This window comes from Canis lupus, chromosome 1 (genome assembly GCF_003254725.2).
Source record: "Canis lupus dingo isolate Sandy chromosome 1, ASM325472v2, whole genome shotgun sequence".
In the NCBI taxonomy this organism is placed as follows: Eukaryota; Metazoa; Chordata; class Mammalia; order Carnivora; family Canidae; genus Canis; species Canis lupus.
This window is the reverse complement of record NC_064243.1, coordinates 29,296,451-29,322,266: the sequence shown is the minus strand read 5'-3', so window position 1 is coordinate 29,322,266 and position 25,816 is coordinate 29,296,451. Positions and strand designations below refer to the sequence as shown.

The following is a 25,816-nucleotide window of genomic DNA, read 5'->3' as shown; positions in this document are numbered from 1 at the left end:
AAGATGTGGTATACATACACAATGGAACATTACTCATAAAAAAGAATGAAATCTTGCCATTTACAACAACATAGATGGCTCTAGAGAGTATAATGCTAAGTAAAATAAGTTAGAGAAAGACAAATACCATATGATTTCACTCCTTTGTGAAATTTAAGAAACAAGACAATCAAAGAAAAAGAGACAAAACAAAAAACAGACTCTTAACCATAGAGGACAAACTGATGGCTATCAGAGGGTAGGGTGGATGGAGGGATGGGTGAAATAGGTGAAGATTAAGAGTATACTTACCATGATGAGCACTGAGTAATATATGGAACTCTTGAATTACTATATTGTACACCTGAAACTAACATAACATTGTATGTTAATTACACTGGAATTAAAATAATCAGCAATCAATTTAACTAATTGATATTATCTGGATAAAATGTGATTTTTAAAATTTTTCTTGGTTGGCTTTTAGAGATTTTAGTTCTCAAACCATTAAGACAATAAATATTTGTATTTATTTTTTATTCAAATTGGAATCCTATAGTAGAGATTAGAGATAGCTGTAATTAAAATAAAAGAGAAATAAATGTGACTTTTTGGCCCATACATCAAAAGAGGATTTCAGACAATCTCAAGAGTAGCCTATATTTACATATATAAATCTTTGCTATTCATATGGAACTCCAAGATAGCAAGATAATCTTTTTTTTAAGATTTTACTTATTCATTTGAGACAGAGAAAAAGAGAGAGAGAGAGAGAGAGAGAGAGAGAGAAAGCACTTGCCTGGAAGGAGCAGAGGCAGAGGGAGAAGCATACTCCCTGCTCCCTGCTGAGCAGGGAGCCCAATGTGGGGCTTGATCCCAGGACCCCGAGATTATGACCTGAGCTGAAGGCAGATGCTTAACTAACAGAGCCACCTAGGGGCCCCTGTGTTTTACTTTATTGAATGCTATATGTTTGTTATATTTCTTTAAAGGGTATCTGATATTTTCTGGCAAGTAGTTACTTATTTATGGGTGAACTCTCTTGTTTCTAAGTTCATTCAAGGCAGGCCTAAATGACCTTTACTCTAGAGATAATCTAACTCACTACTCTGTTGTGGATCTTTTGGAATCTCTTCTAAATGCTCCATTACCGGGGAGGTGGGGAGAAGGGGCAGTGCCTGGGTGGCTCAGTGGTTGAGCGACTACCTTCAGTTCAGGTCGCGATCCTGGGATCCTGGGATCCTGGGATGGAGTCCTGCATCAGCCTCCCCGCAGGGAGCCTATTTCTCCCTCTGCCTATGTTTCTGCCTCTCTCTGTGTGTCTCTCATGAATAAAGAAATAAAATCTTAAAAAAAAAGAAAAAAAAAGTAGATGTTCCATTACTCGATAAGTTCTCTCCATTCTGACTGGAGAAAATCCGAATTATTCTCAGCTCTGTGTGATATTAGAGTTCTCTGATACTTTACTCTTTCCTCAGAAGATATTGTTGCCTGGCCTTATGAGGTTTTATCCCATGCAAATATAGTCTGGTATCAAAGACTTAAAGATCTTGTATGTAGATTTCTGTAATTCTTTCTCTGCATAGCTTCCTCCTCTTGGATACTCTGTCCTTCACATTCTAACAGCCTTAGTCTCCCCAAATTCCAATCTTTTATCTTCAGATGTTGGAGTTTTTTTCCCTGCACCACTATCCGGAAATTCCCTCCTTGACAGAGGAATCACTTCATTCATTTATCTTCTTTCAAGGTTCCCAGCCATTATTGCCTGTTGTCTGGTATCTGAAAATACAAGCAGTAGAAAGTTGTATACAGTGCGTTACCATTTTATTAAGAAAGTAACACATAAATGGTACTTGTGTGTGTGTGCATTTCTATTACAAAATTCAGTGGAAATATAACAAATTGCTTAAAAAAAAGTTACCTAGACCTCTGCTTCCAGCCATAAAAGAAAAATGAGATCTAGAATTATCTTCTTGGTGTAAATCACTAGAAATTTAGAAAAACAAGTTATATGGAATAGTCAACATTCCTTTTTATGGCTGCATGGTAAGTACTCTATTTAGTGGATATATCAGAATTTATTAAATCAGTTCCTGATGGATGAGTGCTTCAGTGATTTCTAATTTTTTTGCAATTGTAAATAGTTCTGAAATGAACAGTCTTGTAGAAATACCTTTCACAATTTTACCAGTGTATATTTGAAATACATTTTTAGAAGTGGTACTGCTGGGTCAAAGGGTTAAGGATATATATACTTTTGGTAGATATTGACAAATTTTCCTTTGCAGAATTTTATCATTTTTTTTATCCCACCAGACATGAATGCTCATTTTCTTTTTTTTTTTAATTTTTTTTTTAAATTTATTTATGATAGTCACAGAGAGAGAGAGAGGCAGAGACATAGGCAGAGGGAGAAGCAGGCTCCATGCACCGGGAGCCCGACGTGGGATTCGATCCCGGGTCTCCAGGATCGCGCCCTGGGCCAAAGGTAGGTGCCAAACCGCTTTGCCACCCAGGGATCCTGAATGCTCATTTTCTTATAGAATGTGTTGTCAAACTTCTGGATTTTTGCCAATATATTAGGTGATAAGTGGAATGCTAGTGTAATTTTAATTTGCATTTCTTATTATGAATTATTTCTCATTAAGGATCTTTTTATGAGTGAGTAAAAGACACCTGTACTTCCATCTTTATGACTTGCCTATGGCTTTCTATAGCTAGATTTTCTATAGTTTTTTAAATCTTTTCTCTATTTATAGAAATTCATTTTATGACCTGTGAATTAGTTGTAGATATTTTTCTCAGTTTGCTATTTGTTTAGTTTGCTTATGATACCTTTTTACATGTAAAGATTTTTTATTTCTATGTTATCAAGTTTATCTATTTTTTCCTTTTTTGCTTTTGGCTTTTGAGTCACGTCCTGAAAGAGTTTCTTGCTCCTAGGTTGAAAAGAATGTACTCATATATTTACTGAGTACTTAAATAGTTTCATTTTTTATAACTAAATCTTATTGCCATTTGGAATTTTTCTTGGTGTATGGTGTGGGGAATGAATCCAATTTTATCTTTTCCATATGGCTTTGCAGTTATTCCAAACATGACTTTTTAAAGTCCTTTTTTTTGCAATAATCTAAAAGGCTGTTTTTGTCTCATACTAAATTTTCATATGTAATTGGATCTATTTCAGGTTTTCTACTCTGTCTTATGATTTATTTATTCATGAACCAGCACTATTAATTTTAGAGGACTTACATCTTTAACAATTGTAGTGTTGAAAAAAAAAATAGCTGTGATACAGTCATAGGTACTATTCCTGTGGAGTGACTTCAGCTCTAGTTCCTGGCCTTTGAGGTTTATATATTTTTGAGCCTGGGCCCCAGACTTGCTTTGATGTCTTGAGCCCTAATATCTTTGCAAAAAAGTTCATTTTTAAAAAAGTTTTGGTAGTCAGAGTTGGTTTCTGTTGTTTACACAAAAACTCTTACTGTGGCCCTATGTATATATTTTTCATGAGTTGTTCATCTAAGTGAAAGGGATGCCTTCTTAAAAATTTTTTTGTTTTGTTTTGTTTTTTGGGATGCCTTTAATAGTAAGAATTTTAGTCAGTCTGACAATGGAGATGGTAAGTATGTGGGTGAACCCAGGGCAGCATGGGGCAATTTTAAATAGAGGAGGCTTTGGTCTTCCTTTCACAAAACTGGAAGGGAACTTTCTTTTCTCTGTGTTAAAACTGCCTTGACTCACTAGGACATAAGGAGAAATTAAAATGTTGGCAAATATGCTTTTAGAAGAAGCATATCAAAGATTCCACCAAAAATCATTTCCATTAGAGGAGATGTGAGATGCAAGAAGATCACTGTTCCTTCCCTAGTCCAGGTTAGAAATATTGTAGAAGCTTCTCAACTTCCTTTTGTGTTTAGCTGCAGGCCCGGATGTCGACATCAGTGAGAGTTTTCTTTCTAAAATATAGATTGAATTATATTACTCCTCTGCTCAAAATCCTTGAATGTCTCTTTTCCTCAGAGGATGAAGTTAAATTTATCTTTCATCAAGATGCTTCAAAATCTGTCCTCAGCCTTGGTTTCCAAACTTTTTTAGCAATTACCACATCAAGCATGTACTGTAGTAGTAGTATTAAGAGTAATTTTAAAGTAATAAAAGTAGCAGTTAAGAGTAGTGGTGGTGGTGATTGGATAAGTATAAACAAAAACAGCATCCACCCCCACTGACTTTAGTTTCAGATTCCCAGGACTTCATTCTCCCTGGCTTCATGGAAGAGCTTGCAAACACAACTACTAGGTACAACTTCCAGAGTAACAAGTAAGGATGGTCTTTTGACATGATATTTTAATTCCAAATTGGGCAAGTGGACTGTTTCAATGCCTCATTGCCCCTCCTTTAAACTTCATGCAGCTGTGAAAATGAAATGGTTGCATGTCTTCACACCAGAGCAAAAAAAGGCAGCTGTTTGATATTTTCTAAAGTGGCAGCCTTATCTTTCATTATGATAAGGAACAGTGGATAACAGCATAGGCTCTGGATTGAAACCCTGGTTTTGTTTCTGATGCTGGGTAATCTTTTTCCTTTGGGCTCCTTTATCTAGATGGGTAACTGGAGATATGCACATAAAGCAGTTGGTGTGGTGCCATTTTTCAACTGGAAATGGCCCTAAGATGCATTTGACCATGTTATTACTAGACAAAGACCTTTGCATCAGTTATGGTGGTAGTAACTTACTTGTGTAAGAAAATTAGCCATTCATCTTACAGAGTTTCCCACAGTTTCATTTCTGCAAGTTGCATCTCTAGAATGTTTTGACCTCTTTTGGTCTTCTGTATTTCTGGGAATTAGTTGTAGAATCTTAGCCTTGGATTCAAGGGCTTTTATGAGATTCATGCCCACTGTTTTTGGTATGACTACTTCATAATTGGTGATGTGCTTTTCTGTCAGGAAGCACATACCTGATTATTACTCTTTTAAGTGATGTTAGTGACTACTGGTGATCCATACCTGGATCCAAATTCAGTGTATTTGCTAGAATATTTCTATAAAGGGAAAGCTTCCCCATCTACCATTTTGCTACCCAGTGGTATTTTCATTCTTTACACATTTCAAGTTAGTATAAGAACTGGTATTTCATTTTTTAAAAAGATTTATTTATTTGTTCATGATAGACACAGACACACAGAGAAAGAGAAGCAGAGACACAGGCAGAGGGAGAAGCAGGCCCCATGCTGGGAGCCGGAAGCGGAACTTGATCCCGGGACTCCAGGATCGTGCCCTGGGCCAAAGGCAGGCACTAAACCACTGAGCCACCCAGGGATCCCCAAGAACTGGTATTTCAAATGAATACTTAAACACAGCACATTAGAGCTTCAAAGGATTTTCAGTTTAATCTAATTCAACCCTTTATTTTATGGGTGAGGAAACAGGTTACATTGTTTTCTAATTTCTAAAAGCTCATTAGTAGTTATCAGAGTCAATAGGAAACAAGACAATTTGAGGTGGGTTTATTTGCAAAAAAGACTAATTACAAAGGTGTGTAAAGAGGTATAAAGGAAGTGTCAAAGGATTGTGCTACAATTTGCAGCCAATGGCTTCAGAGGTATCATCATTTCTAGGTACCAGAGGCCAAGGTGAGGGTAAGTTATGAGGCCCAGTAAGAAAGTGGATCCTGTAGGATCTGCCCCTTGAGAAAAGCAATGACTCCCTGTTCAGGAACATAGTGCCAGCCTGAGGTGACTCAAAGTCTCAATCCTCTTCTTCCCTTATATCCCCTGCTTGGCCTCATCATTGACCAACCCAATTGGCAAACAGAAAGCAAGGAAGCCCATTGATAAAATTCACACAAATTAGCCTCCCCAGGCAGAGATTAGAGGGATATGAAAGCATATCCTCTCTCTCTTCCAGATCAGAACTGGAAGAGGACTGGAAGAGAGAACTCGGAAACACCTGTCAAAGTCAGGATTTTGTTCATATTCTCTTCCTCCTCTACCATTCTACCATGCATTCAAAAGTTGCCTACATGCACAGATCTTATATTTGTAGAAATAATTCCTGAGCCAGATGATGTTATCTTCCTCTGGGTAAATTTTACCTGTTGAATGTCTGGAATTACCTTAAACCAATTTCAGGGTTTGAGACTTTTTATCTGGGTTACTCTGATACCTGGAGACTGGGTGTTATGCACACAAGAGTCATTTTACTTTTCATTCACCCCTACTTCTTCTTGATTATATCATCCTTGCTTTTGTCCTTCCAGGTGCTGTCAAAAATGTAGTTCAGCCTTTCCACTGCCTAATTCAGATTCACAAAAACTGCCAGGCCCAGAGCAGCCCCAACTGTGAAAACCTTCCCAGATCCTTGGCCTCTCTTCCAGAATCTGGCCAGATATTTCTTCATTATCTCATTAGTTCTTTAATGCCTTTACTTTAAACTTCAATTTTTTCCCCCAGCATTCTTTGGTTTATTTAGTCAGAAGGAATTACCTAACCTGTCATAATCAGAAGCAAAAATCTCTCCCTTGTATTTCTCTAGCTCTTCATTAGGAAAATTCTTTACTCTACCTGTAGATGTTCTCAAAGATGTCCCCCAAGACCTAATTTCCAAATGGAAATAGACTAGACTCTGAGTGAAAATATGATTTTGACTGGTAGACTTCAATTTTGCTGCCATGTCTTTTGAAAGTGTAAAGATACCATAGAATGTTTATAATTCTGTCATTTACTGACTGTGATTTAATCCTTGTCAAAAGTTTCTAGAGAAGTCTGCTATTTATGAGAGGATCTAAGCAATATGTTATCATTTCCTTGGGTGCCTTCCTTCCTCAATGCAGAATATGAAGTTATGAGCTTACAGTGAGTTACCTAATACCCTCAATTCTTCACATTTATTAAGGTAATATAACCACATACTATTGCATCTGATTCATATTATTTTAGTTTCCTCTGAAACACTTTCCTTGAATTAATATTTATATTATGTACCTGGCTTCTAAAAATATTAAATATAAATTTGAAGAATATATAATATTTTACAAATCCATATTCGAGTCTATCATATTCCTCAATGTACTCTATATCAGATTCCATGTAATTCGGTTCCAGGGGATGCCTAGGTGGCTCAGCGGTTGAGCATCTGCCTTCGGCTCAGGATGTGATTCTGGAGTTCTCTAATCAAGTCCCTCATTGGGCTCCTGCATGGAGCCTACTTCTCCAGCTTCTGCTTATGTCTCTGCTTCTCTCTGTGTCTCTTATGAATAAATAAATAAAATCTTAAAAAATTCTGTACCAGGACAAGACTTGATTCTTCATATGAATATCTGTATTCTTAAGTATTTTCTTTTTATTTTGGCAGCCTGTTAATATTTTTGCTCCCGTATGCTATCTGATGCACTAAATACCTACTTTCCTAATGAGATCAAGCCCCAAGCAGACAGGGATCGTATAGATCCCAGTTACATATAATTTCCTTACTATAAATTTACTTCTATCATTTTACAAACCTTTTTTAAAAAGCTAATGTCATTTGCTTCGCTGAGGATATGCTTGTGTTGCTGCTAGGTGTTTTTCCTCATTACCATTTCCTTCCTTCTTTTAACTCTACTACTCAACTGTTTTATCCTTCCTTTTCTTCTAAGCTTTAATTTGCATTAATAATTTACATCATTCTACTTTATTCATAGAACTCCCTATCTCGGTTCCCATCTCCGAGATGGGAAGTCCAATGCTGTTACTTTATTTCGCTGCAATTTTCACCGGTTTTCCCAACAATTAAGAGTGTTTTTTGGGAAGTTCTCTGAGACCTGATGTATGTTTTTGCTCTCCAAAGTAGATTTCTTCCTTTTTACCGCTCTTAAGCAATCCAGGTATCCTCCCCAACCTCTGCCGTGATGCAATTAAAAAAAAAATAAAGAATGTCATTTAATTTCCTTTCATCTGGTGGGTGATGCTTTGCGGAGTGGGGTATAGATCCCTTATTCTGTCTCCTGAAAGCATAGGACACCGCGTGCGCGGGAGGGGGTACCTTTTAAGAACCTAAATGAGAGTGCTTCAGTCGTTCAGCAGTTAGGCCTAGGCAATTACTCATTAACGATAACATTGCCAGTGCAATTTTTTTTTTAATGGAAAGTAGCGGAGGCCGACCTGATAAGTTGTGCCAGCCACGGTCGGGAATCGATCGCCCGTTGCCGTCCAATATAGGCCCCCGCGGCGGGGCGCTAGAGGAAATCCTCCGGCCTTGCGCAACGCCGGCCCCTCGGCGCAGCCCAGCGCTGGAGCGCCGCGCGCCGAACCAGACCGCGCGCAGGGCGAGGCCGCCAGGCGCCGGACGGGGGCGCCCTGGCTGCGGGGACCGGGGCGAGAGCCTCCCGATAGCTCCGGAGCCCCGAGTGTTCTCCGGAGAGACTTTTTTTTTCTTTTTTTTCTTTTTTTTCTTTTTCGTGCGCCGTGCTGCCTTCGCGCGCGCTCCAGGCTTTGGCCGACTCCGGGTCTTCTTAGGTGGGGGTCCGGTGGGTGACGGCGGAGCACTCCCGCCCCGCGCCGAGCCCGGGGCCTGGCCGAGGTCCGGGAGCCGCGGCGCGGCCGGTTTCGTCCCGGCTCCAGCTTCCCAGCAGCGCCCTCCCCCGGGGCGGGCCCTGACTCTCGGGGCCGCGACGAGTGGGCGGCAGAAGCCGGTGGCCCCCTGGGCGAGCGGCTGCGGGGAGCGGCGAGACCCAGCGGCGAGGCTGGCGCTGGGACGCAGCGGCCGCGGCGCGCTCGGGCGAGAAACGAGGCCAGGGGAGGAGGAGGAACTAGAGCCCATGAAGGGGAGCTGCCGCCGAGGAGGGAGGCGGGTCCTTTCGGCTGCGGCGGCTGCTGTTCCGGGACGCAGCCCGGGGAGCCTGCTCGCCCGAGAGGTGCTGGCCAGGTAGCTCCCCACCCAGCGGGCGCCCTCCCCGGCCCCTCCCAGCGCCCGGCACGCAAGGAGCGGGAGCCGCGCTCCGGGGGGCCAGGGCGCTCCGCACGGCGAGCGCGGCGCCCTTGAGCTGCACGGCGGCGCGGGCTCGCGAGCCGACTTGTCTGCCGGCAGCAGAAGGAAGCGCGGTCCCTTCCCGCTCACCCTGGCGTCCCCACCGCTCGTACTCTACACCCTGCCTCGGGCGAGCGGCGCGGCCACGGAGGCGCCGAGGAGGGGCGAGCCGCCGCCGGGTAGCGGCGTGCCCCCGGGAGAGAGGGCGCCGGAGAGGAGGCGGCGGCGCGGTGCGGAGGGCGCGACGCGCGATGGCAGCTGCTTAGCCCGGCGCGCGCGGAGCAGCCCGGAGCTGTGGCTGGCCAGACGGTGCGGCTGGGCTGGGGGGGACGCCGCCGCCGCCGCCGCCGCCGCAGCCCGGCCGGGAGAGATGAGCGCCGAGGCGGGCGAGGGCATCACTTTCTCCGTGCCACCCTTCGCCGAGGGCGGCAGCTGCCGGAGGGGAGGAGCGGCGGCGCCGGCCGAGGGCCCGGAGAGCCAACTACCACCGCCGCCGCCGGGCAGCTTCTGGAACGTGGAGAGTGCCGCCGCCCCGGGCGCCGGCTGTCCGGCTGCCACCTCTGCGAGCAGCGCCACCCGGTGCCGGGGCAGCTCTGGTGGCGGAGGCGGCCGACGGACCACGGTGGCTTATGTGATCAACGAAGCGAGCCAGGGGCAGCTGGTGGTGGCCGAGAGCGAGGCCCTGCAGAGCCTGCGGGAGGCGTGCGAGACGGTGGGCGCCACCCTGGAGACCCTGCATTTTGGCAAACTGGACTTCGGGGAAACCACGGTGCTGGACCGCTTTTACAACGCAGGTGCGTGTGCAGCCCCTTCCGCGTCCTCCACGGTCAGGGGCCACGTTCTCCCTGGCCGCCCGCAGCGGGGCAAGGTTTTCCTAGGCGGCAGGCGTGCTTCCTCCTTACCCACTTCTTGCCCCACCTTAGGGGCAGCGAGCGGCGCTGCGTGACTGCTCCGGGCGCTCGCTGCCCCCGGGGAAGAGTGGGTGCGGGTGCAAGATCCTGTGTACTTGTGCTAGACCGACTGGGTCACCCGCCGGCCCGCGCTGGAGCCGGTCCGGAGGCCCCTCCTCAAGAACTTTTCACTTCTAAAGTAGTGCGAGATAGTGGCCCCATCAGCCTTTGTCCATTTGGGGTCTTGGTTTCTCTTTTGCTAGGTTTGGCCCATTTCTCCCTTCTATATATACACCTGTGACTATTTTAGATGACGCTTTCATTTTTTCTCTGTGTGGTGTTGGGAGAACAGGAACCACGCAGCCCGCTGCTCTCAGAGTCTATCTATACGCATTTGCATGTCGTGTCGTGATCTTCCCAAGTCCTTTCACTCGAACATATTTAGTAGCTTGGATGTTCTAGTCTTAACCGATTTGAACTTCTAAGGAATTACTTCCAAAAGCAGTAACCTTGTCACTTGAACTAAACTTTCGTGGTGTCTTTGTTAGGATTTTGGTGGGAGAATATTATTACCCCATATACCACAATGAGCTGGAAAGTACATAATTTAACATTGTTTAAAATATTTACTATTTTAATAACTAAAAATTAGTTTGTTTAAAGGGAGTGCCACCAGCCCCGGTGGCGCAGCGGTTTAGCGCCGCCTGCAGCCCGGGGCGTGATCCTGGAGACCCTGGATCGAGTCCCACGTCAGGCTCTCTGCGTGGAACCTGCTTCTCCCTCTGCCTGTGTCTCTGCCTCTCCCTGTCTCTGTGTCTCTGAATAAATAAATAAAATCTTAAAAGAATAAATAAAATGTAAAATTAAAAAATAGAGTGCCAATGTAATCCATAAAAAAGTTATCTTTTCAAGTATCACATATTTCAGAAACTGTCATTGCAGTTCTAGTGATTGATGCAATTAGCTATTTGCTTGCTAAAGTTGGGAATAATATTAACATGCTATTGAAGTTAACCTTTAGTACCCTGTACAACCAAATATGAGAACATACATGTATTTATTTTTTCTAAGTGTGGGCGGAAAATTTAACAGTGGTTTCAAACAATAAGATTCTTGCATTTGTGATCACGTAAAAGGTTTTATATTCCAAACTTGCTTTCAGTTCTGATTCTCTTCAGTCTCTTCAAAACACCTGAAGTAGGCTTATGTCAGCTTTGGAATTCAGCCAAAACTGAATATTTTTAAGAACCAGAAGAACTTCATGTTAAAGAAGTCAGACTAAATAAACCAGGGCTTTCTGGTGCTGGTATTTTTTTTACAGTCTTGGTCTTCAGAACTGAACCTGAGTATGATATATTATAGCTCAGTTTTTTGTGTGGCTTGCTATAAAAATTGCATAAATGTAACTTTTCTAAAAATTATAGCACTCTTATTTTTGGATTATAGTTTGGAAGAAACTTCAAAGAACTGAAAGATATGTGAGGAAAACACCCAAGCAAATACTGAGCCTATTTTTATTGCTCTGATAGATTCTGTATTTTTTATAGGACTCTAAAAAAATAAAAAATCTTAAACTCTAGGCTAATTTGGAAGATAGTTTCCTAACATGGCACAGTTACTGTTTGTTCTCCAAATAACTGTTTGTGGGAAAGAGACAAAGGAAGACTACAAGGGGACCGACATTTGAACTGTATCTTTAATCCCCCAAACAAGCCCATTAAGGAAGTACTTCTTATTCTTCTCAGATGAGGAAACCAAGGACTTTATAACTGGCCTAGACTTACAGGTAGTAACTGATCAATGCAGGGTTCCATTTCAGGTGGCTGACTCTAAAAGGTCATCTTTGCTGCTGCCTCCATTTAGCTGGGCTGATTTACTCTATCTTGGAATCATGTGATAGAGAGCTGGCGGGGACCTGGTGAGCCATTGAGGTGCAGCGTGAATCATGGGGAGGACACTTTGGGAAGACTCGTTTCTGAGCCATTCTGAGCCATCTCTCTCCCATCCATTGCTTCATTCAACCTGAGCAGGCCCCAGTTTAACCCCTACTTATGCTCATGGTAATGAACTCTGAGCCCTGTCATTGAGTCTGAAGATGTGACCAAATGAAGATGGTATGTTTTGTCCAAATCCTTTGTTTTTCTCAACTGACGGCTGCCAACTTGGATGGTAGTAGAACTTTTCTTCTGATTTCAGAGGGAGCGCTTGCTCCTCCTCCACCAGGGAAACAGTTTTCTGGGAAGGGCCAGATGGTAAATATTTTAGACTTTGCGGTTTGCTCTCATAGCTCGTCAACTCTGCGGTTGTTACGACAGCAGCCACAACAGTACCTAAACAAGTGACTGTGGCTGTATTCCAGTAAAACTTTATTAATGGACACAGACATTTGAATTTCAAATTCTTTAGTAGAATATTTTTCAACCGCTTAAAAATGTAAAAGATCATTCTTAGCTTTCAAGCTGTACAAAGGCAAGCCTGGGGAGATTTTTGGCCCCTGGGCCATGCTTTCTTTTGTTCTACATTCACTACCTTCACTGAGAAGTTGAATCACTATGATATATTGGGAAGAACGTTGTCCCTAAAGTTAGATCTGAGTTTCCATCCTGGCTCTCCTCTGAACCACGTAATTGTGAGCAAAGCCCTTCATCGCCTCTGAAGGCCTGTAAACTTGACCGAGGGCCGAAGTGGAGGGGGAAGTTGAACTAAATTTCAGAGATTCCCTCTTTTAACTCTGTGAGTTTGCAGAAGGTAGGGCAGCATGGTATGCTGGGCCAGAGCATCAGAACAAGAATGTCAAGGTGTGGATTTGGGTCTTTGGTTCTTCTCCGATTTAGAGCAAGTCATTGAAAATCTCAGAAAAAGAGTGGAAGCTTGGAACAATTGGTCTCTGAAATTCTCTCCAGCTCTCCAATTCTGTACTTTAAAATTGCATGAGAAAAAATGAATTATTTCACTCCTTTGAGGTGAATGAACTGCTTTTATATATCATGTTCTTGGCCCCTCAAGGAGTAGGGTTAGTGGGTGGGTTACATCTGATGTAAAGCCTGGCGGCGGTGCAGCCTCTGCGAAGGTCCATACAGAATGCCTGGGGTCCCAGGAAACGGATTCTAGAATGAGACTAGGGGTCAGATGGGTTCAGAGGTGATAGCTGAACTGAGGTGGAAGTGTGAACAAGGACTGCTTAACTTGAAATAGCTCAGTTTATGGGAATGGACAAGAGCTTAAAGCTTGGTTCCATTTTTATCCCCTTCCCCTGTCCTGTCCTGGAGTCTTTTTAAAGAGTAGATTGCAGTTAAAGGTTTTTTTCTATTTGATTACTGTTTAACTGTAATCTAGTTTGTTCTTTGACTACACTTGTCATTCTCTCTTTCACTTCTAAGAGGAAACTAATGTTCTATCAAAGCTTTTGTGAAAATTCATGTTTACGTATAGAAGACTATCACTCAGAGATGGCAAAATGGCAAAGCTAACAACACGCCTTCCCAGCTGCGCACCCCCCCCCCCCACATTGTAGGCAGTAAGCTGCTATAAAAGCGAAGAGATGTCAGTGATACAGATGTTAGTGATACAGAGCTACTCTATTTAGGTAGCCACATCCAACTGGCAGCATCTTAAAAGACAGATCTATCTTTGTAATGAACATCAGTTCTGTGAAGTTTAGCTAGAATAGGCTTCATTGTCCCCCTGTCCCACCACCCATTTGGTTTATAAGGAACCTGAACCATAAAGAGATTATATTCATTCATTCAGATGAAATGGCTTAAGGGTGCTGCTGGGAACCAGGAGCATAGTTTTCTTTAGAAGCGGCATTATAAATGATGATTAGATTCTGAGACTAGCCTGTGAGAAGTCTTGTTAACTCTGTGTACTTAAAGTATGGAACGCACTCACCACTTTAAACGTTCAGGAAGGTTGTGTTCCTGTGACTGAAAACTGGGGCTTTGAATACATCTCTCCATGTGTTCAAATCAGTAACTTCTGCTCTCATCTAGTTTCTGGTAACATCTGGCCAAATGGAGGAGCATCACTTTGGATGGTTGAGGATGGCAGGAGGGGATGTACAGAGGTAAGGGACACAGGAAGGATGGGAAGGCTGCAGGGAGAGGAAGGGAGCTAGACAGGGGAGCAAAAGGATGCTTGGTGATGTTCCATTGCTGGGCACTTGGTGATGCCCAGTGCTCAGTACTTGATGTTCAGCGCTCGGTACTTGGTGACTGGCTTGGGAGGAAGTGTGCAGTCTAGGGATCCATGAACGCTTTCATCTCTTTCAAACTTCTTTCCCCTCCTGACTTTGTATTTATGGCTCTTGGCTTCTTATTGCTATAAGAGCCAGGGACGTTGCTCTGCTCAGTGCCACTCCACTCCCTTTCAGTGGGCACGGGATTCGATAGGCTGCTTGTGCTTCCCCTACCTGCCAGCCGTTACATATATCAGGGTCTTTCCTCTCGCCAGGCTCCCTGCAGATTGCAGCCTGCTTCTCAGCTCTCACCCTTTTGCCACAGTAAGTAGCAGGAAGGAAACACATGCTGGTTGAAATGGTAAGAATTTAGCTTTTATAATCTCATCTCTGTTATGTTCCTGCTTTGCTTGGGCTTGCCATGAAAGTCACCCTTGTAGACCTTGTCCCTGGAGAAGCATCTGAACTTTCTGGGCTTTGATTCCACTTGCTCCCAACATAGCTCCTTGAGACTTCCAATCTTATTTGATAAAAAGCAAAACAAACAGAATCTTTGTCTCCCATCTATCCCAGACTGAGAAGTTCTAGAAGGTCCTCCAGCCCACTTCTGCATATTCTACTTTTGAATCCAGGGAAGCTTTTGTATATATTGTCTCATGTATTTTGAGGGAGAGGGTAAAGACTGTATTTCTTAAATAGTGGTTCCAATGGACCAGTTAAAAAAAATTGGAAGACTGATGTGTGTTTGTCAACCTTCATTTTTCTGAGTAAGGTTACTGAATAGGGAAAGAGGGAACTCGACAACCAGCAACCTACGGCCTGATCTCTTAAAAAGAAAAGACCTCTTTACATTCAATTAGGGAAGGCATAATCTTAGAATCAAAAATAATATGTATGGGAAAACTCATTATTCTTTTATCCCCCATTTCACCAAGAACGGGTGAATCAACAGAGCAATGGGGCATTGTTTTGAGAACCTGTGATGTAAAACCAACTTGTAGTCCTTTCATGTCTTTCATCACTGCTTCTTTGCACAAGTAACAAGCCTTAGCAAAATTATCCAAAGAGTAAACAGAGACAATCTCATAAGGAAAAACTCTGGTTAGGAAGATATTTTTTAAAATCCTAGTGGTGGGATGCCTGGGTGGCTCAGTGGTTTAGTGCCTGCCTTTGGCCCAGGGTGTGACCCTAGAGTCCCAGGATCGAGTCCTACGTCAGGCTCCCTGTGTGGAGCCTGCTTCTCCCTCTGCCTATGTCTCTGCCTCTCTCTGTGTCTCTCATGAGTAAATAAATAAAATCTTTAAACAACATAAAATAAAAATCCTAGTGGTGTCCCACACCTGGTTGTTCTTTGGGCTTTTAATTTTTTGCTGGCACACCACTGGAGCAATTGCCACTGATCCTCTGTGAATGCAGAGCACTGGGCTTCCTCTTGTTTCTTTGGGGTTTCTTGGAGGTTTTTTTTGAGAGGGTGGTAACTGGTTAATTGAAGCAAAATTATAATTTTCCAAAAAGAGCTTTACTAGAAAATTGGAAAAAAATAAAACTAAAAAGAAAATTCTAAAGCATAAAAATAAATTTGTTTTTAGAGCACCCACTTCTTACCCCAGATTGTCAATCACAGATTGTCATGACTGCCCCTCCTTTCCAGATTCTTAGGATCCTGATTTCTTTTCTCAGCGTGGTCACCTTTGGTCTGCTTGAGATATTCATCGGTTGGGAGTTCCAGTGGGTTCCACCTCCTGGTGAAGCCTAATTACAAGCGCACAATTGTGGCCTTGTCTCACCAGTGGCCTTGGCTGGTTCCAGCCTCCTGGGAGTTTTCTGCTATAGGTCAGTTCCCCTCTGGTGGCTATGGGGACTGTCCTTTGCTTCCTGTATCAGAGCCCTCATTAGATGCCTGTTCAGTTCCTGTTTCTGGTTTGCAGGATAAAATTGGTTCACAGCTTCTTTGTGGAGCAAGGGGGAATTGACAGGTGCAAAGCCCATTAAAATGCAAATGTCCGACAGGTACCAACTATTTCTGCTTCCCGGGTAGTTGTCCCAGTAGTCTCTTCAAACACTACCCCACTCTGCATGGGGCAAGATGAAAGGTGAGCCTGTGGTAATTGAGGTGGGGTAGGCGGTGTTGGCAGGAACCCACAGCTTGGAGGATTGCAGGAAGAAACCCAGAACCCACAGCCTTGGGAAGGGTGCATCTTGAAAAAACCGTTTTGCCGCTCCTAATTTGGATATAGTTAAATGGGAAAACTGGCTATATTTAAGAAAGATACTGTTATTTTCAAGGAGCAAAATTAAATTAGCAAATTTTATTAGTGGCATATAAAACAAAAAGCAAAGCAAAATTTAAAAAAATTAAATCTGGTGATTCTAGTACATTGGTTTCTGTAGTTGCTTTAATGTAGTAACTTTTCTCTCTGGTTGGAGATGTTGGCTGAAGAAACTGATCCAAAGATATGCCAGATCATTGGAGAAGGAGGAAGGTTATGAGACAAGGCTGATTTTTAAGGTCTTACCTAATTATTCCAAACATTTTATAAAGTGAGTAGTTGCATCTTATATGAGTTTTGTTTTGTAGTGGTTTTTTTTTTCCCCTAAAAGAAGACATAAAAACTAAGAGATACATAATCCAGGCTACATCTTGGTGATTTTCTTAGGGGAGGAGAGAAAAGGAGGAGAGAACATTTACATGTTAACAGCATCTTCTACTGAAAATCATAGCCCAGCAGATCTGTGTAACTTGAATGCCATAGGTTGTACAAGGTAACAGTAAACATTCCATTATAAGCAAACATATTCTAATAGAGTAGGTAATAAACAGTAAAGCAGCAGTTGCCTTTGGTATATGATTCATACAGGAGGGAAGTTATATTCCTTTGCATAGCAAATCTCTTAAAATGCTTGTGACCAATTATATCAGTATTCTCCCAACACTTTTAGTTGCTTCTAAGAACTCTTAAGAAACATGGGGGAGAGCTACCCTAGTGAATATAAGTGAACTTCAGGCCCTGTGTTCATTTAAAAAAAATTTTTTTAAAGATTTTATTTATTTATTCATGAGAGAGAGAGAGAGAGAGAGAAGCAGAGACACAGGCAGAGGGAGAAGCAGGCTCCATGCAGGGAGCCCGACATGGGACTTGATCCCGAGTCTCCAGGATTACGCCCCGGGCCGCAGGCAGCACTCAGCGCACTAAACCGCTGTGCCACTGGGGCTGCCCCAGTGATAGGATTATTATGAGGAAGAGTCATGGTAGTGAGACGTCACTCCTGATCTCCTCTTGCTAACACATTTCAGTGACTTCTTGTTAATAACCTTGTAAAACAACCCATTAGAAAGCTGCCTTTGACAGTTCTTGATCAGTACCAAAGAGGGAACTTAGAGGCTGGCAGAGTCCTGGTTGCCATGTGCTGGGGCTGGAGGTATAAATTGGGCTTTCTCCAGGTCCATCTTAGGCTATTTTCTGGACACAGTTTGTCAGTTTGCCAATGTAGACCAAAACAAACCTCTCTCTCGAGGGAACTGAGAGCTGGGTTTACAGCATAGCCTGGGGACAGTTTCTTTCCTTGGTTCCCTGAGAAATTCTGCCTCAGTCTGAATCACTTTTCTCTAATGTTAGAGCATATATTCTCAGTAACTCAATTCCGTGAGCGTTTGTCAGTTGCCTTTGATGTGCCTCTTAACGTGATGTCCCGCTGAAGAATCCTGGAAGAGGAGCAGGTGTAAACCTGCAGGAGGATGGAAGCTTATTACTTGTATTTGTTTCCATGGGAAAACGTGATGCTAAGGAAGAAGTTCAGGAGGAGCTACCTGTGCTCCCATTCTTTCCCACCCAACTAGTTCTTTTGAAAAGATCCTTCTTAAAATTAAGCTGTGAAGCATTTTTGTCATAAAGAAAGTACATAAATGGTTTACAACCCTCATTCAGTAAATACCTAAATACCGTAGCTGTTAAACATTTTGACATTCGTGTCACTTCTCTGTCCCTTTTAGAGACATAAAGTGTTCTGGACAAAACTAAAAGCCCCTTTCTGCCACATCAATTTCTTCTCCTGGGAAAAATGCTTCCTTCGCCAGAAATGCAAAATTATAATTTTTGAAAATATGAAATCATGGCTTTCTGCAAATATAAGTCAAATATTTAATTAACTCATTATGTAATGAGAAAACCAGTAAGATCAGTTAAGGGGGAGTTTGAGGAGTGATACAGTCAGGAATGCTGAAATGAATTTGCTCATAGATACAAGATGGACTACTGATTGGTCAGGCAAATCTGTAAATGTAAATATTGGAGTTACCTTTTTTACAGGATGAAAATCAACTGTATCTCTACCCAGCAGTAGTCAGCTGTTTTGCTGTGGACAAGAATTATTTGCATTGCTATCAGGTCTGCACAACTTAAGGTTTGTCCTAGTAGCCTTATAAAAGGGACTCATGCCAGCAGGACAAATCAGAGGGCACATCCTTTTAAAATCAGATAGTTCCCAGAGTATGTGCTGCACAAAGCCAGCTCTCCACTGAAAGGATACCCAATATTCTCTTCTACCCATTTCCAAGTTTTCCATAGCTTTTCTTCATGGAAGGTGGATCATTCTCAGGGCTCTATGCGTATGGTTTCTTTTAGTCTTCTTACCCAACCTGATTTAAAGGGACCTATTTTCTTTTCTCAGCTTCTCTGCCATCTAAAATAGTGATTCACCTGCGAAGGTCCCAGAATCCCCCTTTTAAGCCAGGGCTCCTAAATGTACTTGTTTCAGGTCAGGAAACGTGCAAATTGGACGTTAGGGTATTGGTCGCGTAGGTGTTGGATGTGATAAGAGGTACAAATGATGTGGTCGGAACCAAGTTGGAAATACACCAGTGTTTGCAGTGTCTGCAAATCCAGTTTCCTTCTTCTATTAGGAGATCATCATCATTACTGATGGGAGCTTCAGTAATTTCCAAATAGGTCTGGTTTTTGGTGGACAAAAAAGTCCTTATTTTAGAGGGCTTGCAAATTGCTGTAAAATTCCACGTGCCAAATATCTTACTTTGGTCTTGTCATTTAAGGCAAGTCATACCCAAATGGGCATTGTACATTACTGTGCACCAGGTGCTGTGCCAAACAGTACATGCCTGGTCGTTTTCAATCTTTCTAACTGCCTTATGAGGCAAGTAGCATCAGGGAATCAATTTTACGTATAAGGAAACTGAGACCCTGCAAGGATTATCAACATTCCCAGTGTCACATTGTCACTAAGGGACAGAGCCAAGTTTTGGACCTAATGCTGATTCCAGAGTCTATTCATTTATAACTGTTCTCCTGTTCCTCAAAAATAAACTTTCTATTTGAAAACATTTAAATTATTATTAATCCCATGAATATAGTCTTTTAATCAGTAATCATTTGTTGACTACTTAAAATCTGCAAGGTTTCTTTCTGAAGTCTGCACAAAATTAGGTTAAAAGAGTACAATTTCTGCCTTTCATGATCTTATAGTCTTACCCCTTGAATTCAGCAATTTAATAAATATTGGGAGCCTACCAGATGCACAGTGATGCCCTAAGTAGTAAATAAGTGAAAAATCAAAGGGAATATTTTTGAGGACTTCATAATGTGGGTGATTTCATTGAACAATACACAGGAGAACAATGTTTATTACTCCTGTGTCTGAGAATGCATTGAAAATAAAAATTTTACACAGTTGTAAACTGTCAGGCTCCCTACTTTATTTTTAATGAAATCGTATCATACTGCAAATTATTTAAGTAAATTCCCAGGTTTTATTAAATATTTTTAAGATCTTTTGTAAATATTGATAAAATCTCTTTAAATTGAACTCCAAGGGAGTATTAGAATTCTTTAATCAAGAATTTTTTTTTATATTGACTCTTATGGAAGCAAATGGACTTATCGCCTGAGATTTAGAGCCTTCTTTTCTTATATATTGTTTTTCCAGTAGTGGAATTTTTTTTAAATTTTTTAAAAATTTTTATTTATTTATGATAGTCACAGAGAGCGAGAGAGAGAGCGAGAGAGAGGCAGAGACACGGGCAGAGGGAGAAGCAGTAGTGGAATTTGATCTGTCTTTCAATTTTCCTTGTATCAGTCTTTTCATTTTGTGAGAAAAAAAAAAAAAGTAGTCTGTTTTAGATAATTGAAATAGACCTAAACCATTATTTCAACTTGTATTCTCTAGACCTGGAGTTGATAATAAAATTGTATTACTGGGGATCCCTGGGTGGCGCAGCGGTTTAGCGCCTGCCTTTTGGCCCAGGGCGCGATCCTGGAGACTCGGGATCGCATCCCACATCAGGCTCCCTGTGCATGGAGCCTGCTTCTCCCTCTGCCTGTGTCTCTGCTTCTCTCTCTCTCTCTCTCTCTCTCTCTCTCTGTGACTACCATAAAAAAAATAATAATAAAATAAAATAAAATTGTATTACTTGTTGATGATGCCTGAAGTATATGGTGCTTGGTTGACAGAAAATAGTGAACCCAAGTGCCAAGTTACTGAATGGCTGGGCCAGAATGAGAATAATAAACAAAATTCATTTAGATAATAAAGGCAGACATGAATTGGATATACTGTTGATGTAGAACGATATCTATACTGTGGTATACATAAGAAATGACTAAGGTTGAAATCTGGGCTATGTACATTTGAAGGTTTTAAACCATATTTATGAATTCTACTTTAAATAACATTTCTAATTATTTGTGAGTTACATTCATACAGTTAACATATGTTAGTTCTACCAAGACAACAGTTCCTAGATTTTTAGGAATTGGGTCTTGGGAGTCTAGCTTTGGTTGATTGAGTGAAAATTCAGCTATTCAGGGCTAGACAGTAGGATCTCAGTTTTGATAGGAACTCTTGGACAGTTTCCCAGATGCACTGGCCCAGTGCTTACTGTTTATATACATTCAGAGAGTACAAAGAGGTTTGTAGACAATCTATAGAGGTAGGGAGACTAGCTTTAACACTTCATGTAGATGTATGAGTTTATTAGTAGTTGCAAAGCATGGTTGCAGTAAAAGTTGCTTGGCTTGACCTAGTAAAATTAGAGAACAATGTTGTAGCTTACACGTGAGTTATGACAAGAATAGTTGGTTTGACTTTTCTTGCCAAACAACTTAGTGCTGCCAATATTTTGTGTGCTTAAAGTACACTTCGCAGTTGGTAAATCTGAAATAAAATTGGAAAGGAAATGCTAGCTTAAACTTTTAAGAAAACCTCAAGCTCTTCTTTTCCTTTACAAAATCAGCACTGTAGAAAATTCATTTAATCATGGAAAATGACACATGAGTGGGTTACCTGAGGATTGATACTGCTGTGATTATTAGAATGTCAACCAGCAGATATACATTGTTTCCAAAGTCTGAAATTAAGGGTTGTCAACATTGTGAAATATTTGCAGTCATTTATGCCTTTGACTTAATTTCCAGGAATATTTTGTTAGTGTTTACTAGGCCATTTAACATGTGTTCAAACAAGTGGCATAGTGCTAAGTGTTAATCTTTATGAATTTTGTGTCACACGAAGGGATAAGTGACAAAAACTCATCATTAACATAGTATGTTCACAAAGTTGACTTTTTAAGATTCTTTTGAAGAAATGAATTAGATGGAAAGATGCATTAAGAAGACAAATTGCAGGAGCATTGAAAGCTGCTAACGTAAATATTCATCAGGGTTCATTAATGACAGGGCTGGGGAGTGGATTTATGGGAAGTTTAAAAGTTCAGTCAGGATCCTTCTGTTCTTGATTCTTTTGTTTCAGGCAACATTAAGGGAGGAAAAAGACAGACAACTCCCAATAAGTATTTGTAGGTGGCTGAGCTTAAGTAACCTTCATGGAGTTTTATGACTATATTTATAACCGTCATTACCTATGGCTCATTTGTGCCCATTTGTGAAATCTTTGAGAAGGTAAAACCTTGTTAGGAAAAAAAACCAACAACAACAAAAAAACCTTGTTAGGAGTGATATACTCTTCTACTTAAGCCAAATCTCTTATACACTTAGAACTAGAAGTAAGATATTGCTTATCTCCCTGGTTTGCCTCTAGCATTGACACATATTTTCACTGTTTGGTGAAAGGTAAGTAAGTAATGGGAAAGCATAACCTCACACGTTCCAGACTGCATGGAGCTCAGGACTCTGCATTTGGTCAAGTGTTAGTAAAGAAGCAGGTTTCATGTTGGTGAATATATAGTGAACATTCTTCTTGATAGATAATCTTTTAATTCTTCAGTCTTATAGGTCATTCTAATTACACATTTCCACTCATTTTTCATCTGGAGAGGGCCGAGTAGGGCCAGATGCTATCCTCAGGCAGCCCCAGAAGCAAAAGAATTGTTAACACAAAAGCTGTTGCCACTGTGTTGTGACACTGCTTGGGGATTTTGAAGCAAAATTGTACTATGATATTTATGTGTTGCCATGCCTTGATTTTCCCAGACCACTGCTATATAGTAGACTTGCACTTTCCTCTGAAAACATCATTAGATATATTGGAATAAGTTTGCAGAGGCAGATATATGAAGCTACCATGATTTTTCTATTTTCAAATTCCACTTTTTTTTTGTTTTTTTTTGGTTCTCCTTGGTTTATTTGTCAGGGGAAATAAGAACATGTTCCTTAAACAGATTGCTGTGCTGGAGGATAAGGCACACTTAATTTCAGAAGATTTTCTGAGAGCATTAAAGGAGAAATAGGCTATGATTGGAGAGTCCAAGGCCTTAATCTGCTTTCTGTTTTCAGGTACCTGATCTAAATGCTGGAAGCTCAATTTAAGATCTGGGCTGGCTTATAAACTTCTGATGACTTCATGGTTAGTCTATGAGAATTACTATTTCAAGGCTTAAATTGTCCTCTTTAGCCATGGAAGAAGGTATTGCCCAACTTTAAGACTAAAATGTATACTTAATATGCAGGTGACTACCAGGGAAATTCCTTCCTGGATCCAGAACATTGCTTGGTTATTTATAAGTTTAAACTTAAAATTCTTATTCATTTAAGCTAAGAAAAATCATGGAATTATCTATTTTTATCCTCTCTTTAAGATCCATGTAATTTTTTATTACATGTTTATGTCAGTAGCACCTATTATCTCCTAAAATAACCTTTTAAAAGCTATTAAATGAAGCCTGATTTGCTTTAAGATTCACTCACTATTCAATGCATACCTGATTCTTTGGGGAATATTAAAAAAAGGGTATTGCTCCACACATCTTTCATCATACATGAAATGACTAAGAAGGAACCACCAAAAAAGTCAAGTCCAATGTTGGAGGATAATGAGAAATCCTTTTTTTAGGAAGGTCTGACATAGAAGAAGCAGTTCCTATTTAAGGGATTGTTAAAATATAATTCCACATCTCTTTTCCTTGTCTATCTTGTTTATCCTGTATCTCTAGTACTTAATTTCATACTTGGCACATAATAGGTGCTTGATACATATCGATGGGCTGAACGAACAAATAATTGCACTTTCCCCTCTTGGTGTTTATTAGTTGGTTTTGATGTCTGCCTTTCCTACTTAAGTGTGAGTTAAACTTGTAAGTGGCAAAAATCATCTTTTTCGGATCCTGACATCTAGGTCTTCTGTGTCTGTGCTTGAGTACCCTTAGTGCCTCTGTAGACTAAAACTCCGTGAAATCGGCTCTTCCCTTGGGGAACTCACAGTCTAGTGCCGCAGACCAGCTTCTAACCATATAGTAGGTTGTGCCAGTCTCACTATACTGGAGGTTTATATAAAGTACTTCGAGAACACAAATTGAGAGGATTCTTCGGGGAGAGGACAGGATTGTGGAGGAGGCTGGCTAAGGCTTTGGACAGGGCGTGACATTTGAATCAGGTTTGAAGGGTAGCAGTGAAACCACTTATTATATGCCAGGCATTTTAAATTATAGGAATAAGTGAGCCCCCCCTGAGAAAGAGGTAGAACAAAAAGAGAGCATATTATTGAGCCAATTCCCCCCCCCCCCCCCCCCCCCCCGGCCAAACCCCACTACCATTAAAGATGGACAGATGAAGGCACCAACTAGTGAGAAAGAGAAGTGGTCAGGAGGTGGGATGATGGGTCAGGGAGTTCCGACGAAGGGAGAGAGAGAAAAGGAGAGTGAGCTCCCTGAGAGTGGCCTAAGGAGCCCCTGATAACTCTTTTCAGAGCAGTTTTAAGAAAGCCGGTGCTGGCAGACAACAGGACGGTGACTTGAGTGAACAATGGAAGGCACAATAAGGAAGAGTGTTGTTGAAAGAACTGTGTTGGTCAGAGAAGCAGAAAGAGAAGGCAAGATGCCCAAAGCCTGCCCCTACCCCCTGCTCCCAGCGGAAGGCACTTGTCTTGCTCCTGCTGCAGATACTTGTGCCTCAGGCCCTGGCCGCCCACCGGAAGCCTTTGTGCCCTCAGGTGTTACTTATCATGGTTTCTGTGGGAACATGGGCTATGAACTCCAAATGCCTTTCCTCCAGAAAGAACTTTTGGAGTGTGGCCTTTTGTAAATGTACTTGTCTTGCTGACTGGAATTAGCTGCGAATAGACTTGCTTTTCCTTATTCTGGAAGTCAGACCAACTTGAGTTCACAGCAGTAGGGCTCCTGTTGGGGGCTCTGGATGGTAGGACTGGGTTTACGGAAGCGGAGGACTTGTTCATGAAGGGGGAAGGTGCTCACTAAGCCAGCAGCTGGGTCAGGCTGGGGAGAAGCGTTTTACTCCTCTGTCTCCAGCAGCCAGATTTCATGGGCTTTTGAATCTAAAGAATGAGAACCGGGATCAACAATGCTTTTATTTTTTGTCAGCCGCTTAAAACACTTCATTACTTCTAACACCGGCCACTCATAAGTACAAACGATTTCTTTTTCCTTTTTTTTTTTTAAAACACATTTTGGAGCTCCTTTTATTTTTTTTTTTTAATTTTTTATTTATTTATGATAGTCACAGAGAGAGAAAGAGAGAGAGGCAGAGACATAGGCAGAGGGAGAAGCAGGCTCCATGCACCGGGAGCCCGATGTGGGATTCGATCCCGGGTCTCCAGGATCGCGCCCTGGGCCAAAGGCAGGCGCCAAACCGCTGCACCACCCAGGGATCCCACGATTTCTTTTTCAAAGGAGACCTTGTTGCTGAGCACTGTCTCACTTCGTAAATGTCCAGTGGCAACACTGCTAAAAAACACTCTTGGTTCCTTTTCAGGCTTTCTCCACCTTGGGTTCCAAACCACTCCCAAGAGGAGGACTGCTCTGAGTAGGTCATTAGAACAAACCCTGGGATAACATGAAGCTTCTCTCACTAGCGCATGTGTGCCTTCATTTGTGCTCTTCATCCATCCATTCCTGAAAAAGCTCCCTCTGCCTCAAAAAAATCTTATCTGAATAGTTAGTTGTTTTGTTGGCTTAACTTGGAATCACCTCCTGTGGGCATCTTTTATACCTCCAGAGGGGAACATGGTATTGGCTGATGTTCCTGAGGACACCCCCCTTTTCAGGGGGAGTCTTAAGTGCCACGCTTACCAAAGTGGGAGACGGAAGAGACACATTTGCTTAGAAAACTTTTGTATGTTCCAGGATGACGTTGAAGACGGAGTTCCCCCCAATATCCCACTTTTTTTTTTAATAATAGGAGACCATAACAGAGCCAAACCTCTGATAACCTATCTTGAAAATTAGTTCCCAGGGTGAAGCTTGGATTTTCTAAAAGAGCATTCCCAGAGAAAACTTATTTTTAAATATTGAGTTGTTCAGATAGTACAGAATCTTCTTTGGTCATAGTAATAATAGTAATAA

At 41.8% G+C, this 25,816-nt stretch overlaps 1 protein-coding gene across 2 annotated transcripts in view; it reads left to right on the top strand.

The window, feature by feature from the left end:
- The first annotated feature begins 9,112 nt into the window (after positions 1-9,112).
- Positions 9,113-25,816, top strand: part of MAP3K5 (mitogen-activated protein kinase kinase kinase 5) — a 198,217-nt gene continuing 181,513 nt past the window's right edge. Inside the window, exon 1 of one of the 2 annotated variants that reach the window (XM_025422373.3) lies at positions 9,113-9,782. In XM_025422373.3, the coding sequence (XP_025278158.1) occupies positions 9,359-9,782 (424 nt within the window). In that variant the 5' untranslated portion in view covers positions 9,113-9,358. The remainder of the gene's footprint in view (positions 9,783-25,816) is intronic. The other variant, XR_007412214.1, reaches the window with a different exon arrangement.